This window comes from Amblyomma americanum, chromosome 2 (genome assembly GCF_052857255.1).
Source record: "Amblyomma americanum isolate KBUSLIRL-KWMA chromosome 2, ASM5285725v1, whole genome shotgun sequence".
Lineage (NCBI taxonomy): Eukaryota > Metazoa > Arthropoda > Arachnida > Ixodida > Ixodidae > Amblyomma > Amblyomma americanum.
The window spans coordinates 60,236,842-60,244,520 of NC_135498.1; the positions used below are offsets into that span (position 1 = coordinate 60,236,842).

The following is a 7,679-nucleotide window of genomic DNA, read 5'->3' on the forward strand; positions in this document are numbered from 1 at the left end:
TATTATTATTATTATTATTATTATTATTACGCATTGCTCTACGGGCTATGCGTACACACGGCTTCATCTGCAGGCTTTCGAGAGAGTTTCGATCCCAACTCCCTTTCTTAAAGCTCTACCTCTCCATATGCTTGCCGCTTTTGGAATATGCGTCTGTTGTTTGGAGCGGCACTTGCCAGTCGAACTGTGAAAAAATCGACAGAGTTCAGATAAAGTTTTTACGCATATTTCAACATCGGTTTTCTTGCAAAACTTCTAGCTCTCATCCCAGACGGAGTAACTCACTGCAGCTTCCTTCTCTTAGCTGCCGTCGCGTGAGGGCAGATATAATTTTCTTGTATAAACTTCTTCATGGTCACATTCTATGCCCTCAGCTCCTAGCGCGTATCCTTTTGCGTGTACCGCGAAAGAGCATAAGGGAATTCAGACCATTTCAAATTTCTGCGCTCCTGCACTCCCTCTCCCCTCTGGACAGAATGCAAAAGTTGTTTAATTCTCTTTGTCCTCACCTTGATATATTCGAAAATTCTCTCCCTTCCTTTATATTGAATGTCCGTGACGTTCCACTTTGAGCACTCTTTTTCTCATACATAACTTCCCCTTTCATGCATTTTGTCTTTACTACACTTGTGCGTTTGCACCGGTATTATATTGTTTTTTTCTCTCCTTAATTGTACATCACGTGTACTTGTTTTCATTAATATTATTTCTTTAATACTGTGTACTCCCGCCTGATTGTCTGTAACGCGTTCACTAATTACATTTCTTATTGTGTATGATTGTATTTCTAGCTTGTATTTCAGAGATCTCTTATTCGTTCATATTAGTATTGGCTTTATTCTTGTTTGTATTTTGATATATGCTGTACTTGGCTGTTATCGGTCGTTCTTGTGTTCATTCTCTTTGTTTATTGTTTCATTAGTTATTTATATGTCTGTTGCCTGTTCTAGCTGTTTTCATTTACCGCTGTTCTCGCTGTTTCCTTGTTCTCGCTTTTTTGTTTCATGCTTGCTGTCGCGCCTAGTTTATGTGTCTTTTTTTTCTATCGCCTTGACTGCTGCATTACCTCCCCTGAGTGTCTTCCTTTGTAGTGGAATAAATGTACATTTTGTGCGTGTGAATGGTGTACCAGCACCAAGACCTTTGGGTTGTTCCTGGGCACCGAAAAATAAAGATTGATTGATTGATTGATTATTATTATTATTATTATTATTATTATTATTATTATTATTATTATTATTATTATTATTATTATTATTATTATTATTATTATTATTATTATTATTATTATTATTATTATTATTATTATTATTATTATTATTATTATTATTATTATGGCAGAGCTCGTACACGGTACGCGGCCATCCACACAAGGATAGCTGTGAGGGCGCCACATGGCGCCACGTAGCTGCGAGGTGTAGAGTGCCTCGATGCCAGCGAGGTGGGCGCATGTCTGCCGCGTCAGGACCACTCAGCGCGTGCACACTGTCGGCGCGAAAGCCGCTATCAACCGGCGCTCGAGATGGAACTACCATTTTGACTCGCCTGTGAGATTTTCAGCCGCTAACTGCGTCGCTACGATCGCTATGAGCTAACACAATGGCGCGGACATTGGCGGAACCTTCCCCAAGTACTGCTTCCATTCGCCGAGAACGCGTTCGCCTTCGGAAGTGACAAGCCATGGAAACAAAACACGGGTCAGCACGCATACATTCCTGCAGTGGGATAGCCTAGGCGAGGCACGAGTTACACTACTAGTGTATTTTTCTGTCCATTCAATAGTTTTCGTTTTCTTTTCTTTGCAGACACCACCTTGCGGCAGGCGCCGTTCAAGGCCTGTCTCTGGTGCAGAGAGTTCCAGTAGCTCTTCTCTGTCAGGTATGATTTCCTGCTATTACTGTTGTCACATACAACGTTCGCCAGCGTTCCAAGAGTGTAGTAAGCGAGAGCCACACTCACCCTCACCTCTGCCTAGCCTAGGACTTCAAGGAATGCCCCGATAACCACAGTGTGCGGCTTTGAAGCAAGCCCCTTGGGATCAGTATATCTGGCAGCGGATGTATCTATGATGTTTCCTTAGAATAGTGCAGCAGCAGGGAAAACTTATCAGTCCTTATGTTTAGAGCCATGTCGCCAACTTTTAGCGATGCGCATAAAATTTGAGCTTGACACATACCCAGCAATTCTGGACTAAAAATTTTTGAGCGAGAAACCGTTTATGAACGCAATTTTTCATATAACCTAAGATTTCACTATAACAATCAATATATCCGCAGATCACCCGACAGCAGTCTGTATTGCAGTGATAGCTACATTACGGTAGCATTTCGAGCCTTCAGCGTGGCGGCGCCGTGGCGGTGGCGGCGCCGCCACACTGTGGCTGCACCACCACCCCTTCGCTGCTCCACCACGCTGTCACGTGATTGGTCACTTGGTGCGGAGCAGCTGCTGGCGTCACTTTGCAATTCAACTGAGCAAGATCCACTCGGCCAGCTTTAGCTATCGCGTCACTCCAGGTATAACCAGAGCTGCACCACCGCCAATTTTTTTTGTATTCACGTTTTTGCCATCGTCAAAAGCGTCCCCCCTTTTTCTTCTATGGCAGTCTTAACTGTTCGATGCGATCTCTGGAAACACTTTAAAAGAAAGATTTTGCTTCATATAAAAAAAAAATAGACCATTACCTTTAATATTTCCATAAAAGTGTTTTACAATTTAATAATAATAACTGGTTTTTTTTGGGGAAAGGAAATGGCGCAGTATCTGTCTCATATATCGTTGGACACCCTAACCGCGACGTAAGGGAAGGGATAAAGGAGGGTGTGAAAGAAGAAAGGAAGAGAGAGGTGCCGTGGTGGAGAGCTCCGAAATAATTCCGACCACCTGGGATCTTTAACGTGCACTGACATCGCACAGCACACGGGCGCCTTAGCGTTTTTCCTCCATAAAAACGCAGCCGCCGCGGTCGGGTTCGAACCCGGGAACTCCGGATCAGTAGCCGAGCGCCTGATCCGGAGTTCCCGGGTTCGAACCCGACCGCGGCGGCTGAAATTTTCAATTTTCCAATTTTGAAATTTTTTTCCCGTGAAATATGTACCTGGGTTAAAACTAGGTGCGTTGTTTCATCGGGCAAACGATGGCACAACGAAAAAGAAACTTAACGCTGCTCTGCAGTTGTACAGTAGTAGACTTGGGACCTCGATGGATAGATAGTTGCCAGGAAGAAAGAAAAGGAAAGTGCACAAGCCTGCTCACTGGCTCAAGACGAGCCACAATCGCTACCACGTGCAGGTAGCAGAAGAGTTGAAAGATCGGATAGAAAGACAGGATAGTAAAGACGCGTTAAAGACAAGGCCAATCCCGGAGGTAGTGCAATACCGGGCCAACCGGTGGCGGGAGTGAAGCATCCTTCAAACTCTCCGCCACATTTTCAAAAATAAGTCCAATTGGACCCGTAACAGATACTCTACGGGGTCCGGACATTTCGAGTTCACCAAATCGGTTGTCTTTTGTACTGATTCCTTTAACGATTTATGCTCTCCTTTTCCCGTCATTCCCCCATTTCGTTACCAGAGCTCATATCTGTCGTCGCGGACTAGCTCTATGGTCTCATCTAACAGGTGGAAGCTATAGGAATGACAAAATGGCAGCATAATGAATGGATTTATATACAAATTGTTACAAAATACTGCCCCATATTCAATAAAACTTTATTTGTGCCTCCGTTTTGCTGCACCTGTTCGCGACGGCCTGATGGTGCTCGCTTCCCAATCTTTGACAGCCTACAAGGAAAGAGCTATCTCCTTATTGGCTGATCACATCTGGCGAGGTCTTGTAGCTGTGGCGACGGGTAATTACGACTGGCTTTATGCGCTCAAGGGCAAGCCAGCTGTTTAATTGATGCTATAACAAGAATTAATAGGTCTTCTTCCCCGACAACAGCGACCTGGCGGTGCTTGGGACAATGTAGAGAGGCGGAAAGGGCAGTGTGGCCATATGAACGTTTTATTATCCCAACCCTGGTGGCTTCACATCTGTGTCTTACAGTACAGTTGTCCTGTGTCGATGCGCGACATAGTGGCTGCGTTGTTGCTATGCGCTACAGTTGTATTAGAAAGTATTAGAGACATTATCCGGATATTGCATGCAGGCACGCGTTCCGAAGACGCGTGGAACCTATAGTATACAGGGGATAACACGCACCTGTCTGAAATAAATGGTAAATGTACAGAAGAAAGTGAATACTTGGCTCTGAAAAACAGCAGTGTCGAAGCGCAAACTGTTTTAATGATACTGAGGCCATCTGGCATCCTACCAGAGCATGTAGTGATGTTTCAACTGAAATGGAACTCTTGCATGTTGAAGATCCCCAGTATTCCGGAGCCCTCCACTACGGCACCTCTTTCTTCCTTTCTTCTTTTACTCCCTCCTTTATCCCTTCCCTTACGGCGCGGTTCAGGTGTCCAACGATATACGAGACAGATAGTGCGCCATTTCCTTTTCCTCAAAACCAATTATTATTATTATTATTATTATTATTATTATTATTATTATTAATATTATTATTATTATTATTATTATTATTATTATTATTATTATTATTATTATTATTATTATTATTATTATTATTATTATTATTATTATTATTATTATTATTATTTCGGACATTCCAGCGCGATAGTAATAGTAGTAGTAGAAAACATTTATTTCAAAAAGGTAGGATAGAGAGGCGAATATACAGATTTTGAGTGGAGTCCTTATTTCAGGACCCCAATGTCCACCGCAGTTGCTCTTGCTTAGGATATCAGCTTTCGCTGCGTCGCCAAGTCACAGCTGAGCAGGGCAGACTCCCACTGTTCCTCGGAGTGATGTTTGTCTAGTTTCCTTGCGCGCATTGCACTGAGAGAATCTACCGGATTCATTCTCTCGATTTGCGGTGCTACAGTGGCGCCAGCATGTCCAACTACACGCCTTAGAAGCAAATCTCTTCAGCGGTATATCTTTTGCAAGGGCTTTGCATCTGTAAGGGTTCTAATATTAGTATGAATCTGCAATATTCTCTTGTTCATTTTCGTCTTTCTGCAGATGACTCTTCCACGTCAAGCGAGAGTTCGGACACAAGCTCGATAACGGTGAGTGCAGCGTTAAATTTCGAGTGAATTTCGGACAATTACTTCCTTCCTGTAACTTGTATAAGTAGCGGTAACCAAGCACGATTTCGGCCGGTACATTCATTTTCAAAAGCCACTGAATTGATTTGGGACGCGTTCGTGAAGAGTACACGACCTATATTTTGGGAGCACATCCCGAGCGTATGGTCCTCAAATCGCGGTAGTTCTGCGTCTTTATTAAAATAAACAACGAAGCTTAGCTCCGTTCATACCCTGTCAAAAAAATTGTCCCCTGGGACTGACGAAACAATATTGTGTTATCGAACCCATTTAGTGAAGAAGCATGCTTCGACATCCACAGTTCACAGAAGACGATGCAATGTGTTCACGATCTATTTGCACACATAGCTGTAGCTCCGGCGAACCAAATAAGCAAAGGTGAAAGCTGGATTGTGGTCTAATTGGTAAGTTTTTTAACATTTCCATAAAGGGCGGCAACTTCAATCAGAAGAGCACAGCACACACTGTAAATGCGATTGTGTGTGTGCTTTTCTTCAGTGTCCTCGTCTGTTTCGCCTACGCAATGTTCGACAGTTATAAAAGAACCTAACTGGACAATGACCGCGATTAGACGCCGGCATCGAGGTGACCCTCCCAACCACTACAAACCTCCACGGGAAAGTGGGGCCTTCCCTCGGCCTGTGTTTCATCCCCGGTCGTTGACAGCCGCGTTGTTGCTGCTGTTATTAGTGAGAAAGCATTAAAGGGCTATGTCGGCGAAAAGGTGTCCGCAAATGTGTCCGCAAACTTTGTCCGCAAAATGCGGAAGCAAAACGTAAAAGATGTCGAGATTTGACAGCTACGGCGCCCTTTCCTTTCGTCGAAAACGTTTCCTTTCCTCAAAACACACGCTTCAATTGTTTTCTGGTTTTTGGGGAAAGGAAATGGCGCAATATGTGTCTCGCATATCGGCGGACACCTGAACCGCGCGGTAAGGGAAGGGATAAAGGACGGAGTAAAAGAAAGAAAGAAAGAAAGAAAGAAAGAAAGAAAGAGAGAAAGAAAGAAAGAAAGAAAGAAGGAAAGAAAGAAAGAAAGAAAGAAAGAAAGAAAGAAAGAAAGAAAGAAAGAAAGAAAGAAAGAAAGAAAGAAAGAAAGAAAGAAAGAAAGAAAGAAAGAAAGAAAGAAAGAAAGGTGCCGCAGTGGGGAGGGCTCCGCAATAATTTCGACCACCTGGGGATCTTTAACGTGCACTGACATCGCACAGCGCACGGGTGCCTTAGCATTTCGCCTCCATCGAAACGCTGCCGCCGCGGTCGGGTTCGAACCCGGGAACTCCGGATCAGTAGCCGAGGGCCCTAACTACTGAGCCACCACGGCGGGTCACGCTTGAAAAAACATGCTTTCACAGGGTTAAGGCGTCCACCGAGATGTAGACCTGACAGCTATACTGCAGCCTTTCCTTTCGTCAAAAAGGTTTTTTCCTCAAAACATATTCTTCAAAAAAAACGCTTTCGCGGGGTTGAGGTGTCCACAGAGATGTCGAGATCTGAGAGCTACTGCGCCCTTTCCTTTCGTCAAAAATGTTTCCTTCCTCAAAACACATGCTTTCTCATTCCTCCACGCAAGCAGACTGAAGCGCACTTAGAATTTTTCTCTTGTTTCACGGACGCGGATTTCCACAAATGTGCGTTTATTGGCCGTTTAACTACTAACATACGCCTTGAACCATTCATTTTCGTGAGCGAAGCCTTAGCTTCACTGCTCAACAGCAGCAAAGGCTCTTGCAGTTTTAAAGGCTCTTGCAGTTTTATTATCCTCACAAAGCGGTAGCCATGGTGGTGGTTGGACACCGCCATGATATCTGATACCTGTGCCTGATGCGGGTCCTTGGACCCAAGATATTGAACTTATTTTTGGAATATGGTGGAGTGCTTAGCTTGGAAGCACTCTGGCACGGGTCGGCCCGGTATTGCGCTGCCTCCGGGATCGGCCCGGGGCAGGCCCGTGCCCTTTCCTTTTCTTTCTTCCTATCAGCAACAGCAGTAGCAGTAGAGGTAGCCACATGAATGACGTGATGTCATGGTTAGTGAGGCTTCGACCTTTACTTTTTAAGAGCATGTGCCAGTGATAGTGCGTGGGCAAAAGGGGACGCGTTTTTCTAAGTAAGCATACCGCTGCCATTTGCTATGCTCTTTTATAAAAAGTCAAATTATTCATTTTGCTGCAGTTGCGCAAAAGGCTACGTGCCAAACGCGCGCGCAAGCGGTCATATCATTGCCGACGTTGGTTGGGGTGCGATGTACTAGGTGAGCTTCGATTCTTTTCATTGCAGGCCCGGTAGATTCACAGACTTCACAGACTTGCTGTTCCTCTCCCTCGCAGTCGATAGGACTTTTTCTTGCGGCTGCTTTCATTTCCAACACGCCAAATGTTGAGCGCACATCGCCAACGCAGTTCTACACGATTAGTGCCACATTGTAATTTGCAGTATCCACAAAGAACCTGAATACTGAATACCTGAAAGAGCCTGAGTACAAAACAGAATTGCTGAACCATGACATAGAG

At 44.4% G+C, this 7,679-nt stretch overlaps 1 protein-coding gene across 1 annotated transcript in view; it reads left to right on the forward strand.

The window, feature by feature from the left end:
- LOC144118596 (uncharacterized) overlaps nt 1-7,679 on the forward strand; it is a 33,114-nt gene that overhangs the window by 13,198 nt on the left and 12,237 nt on the right. Inside the window, exons 2-3 of the mRNA XM_077651491.1 lie at nt 1,806-1,878; nt 5,086-5,132. Coding sequence (XP_077507617.1) covers nt 1,806-1,878; nt 5,086-5,132 — 120 coding nt within the window. The remainder of the gene's footprint in view (nt 1-1,805; nt 1,879-5,085; nt 5,133-7,679) is intronic.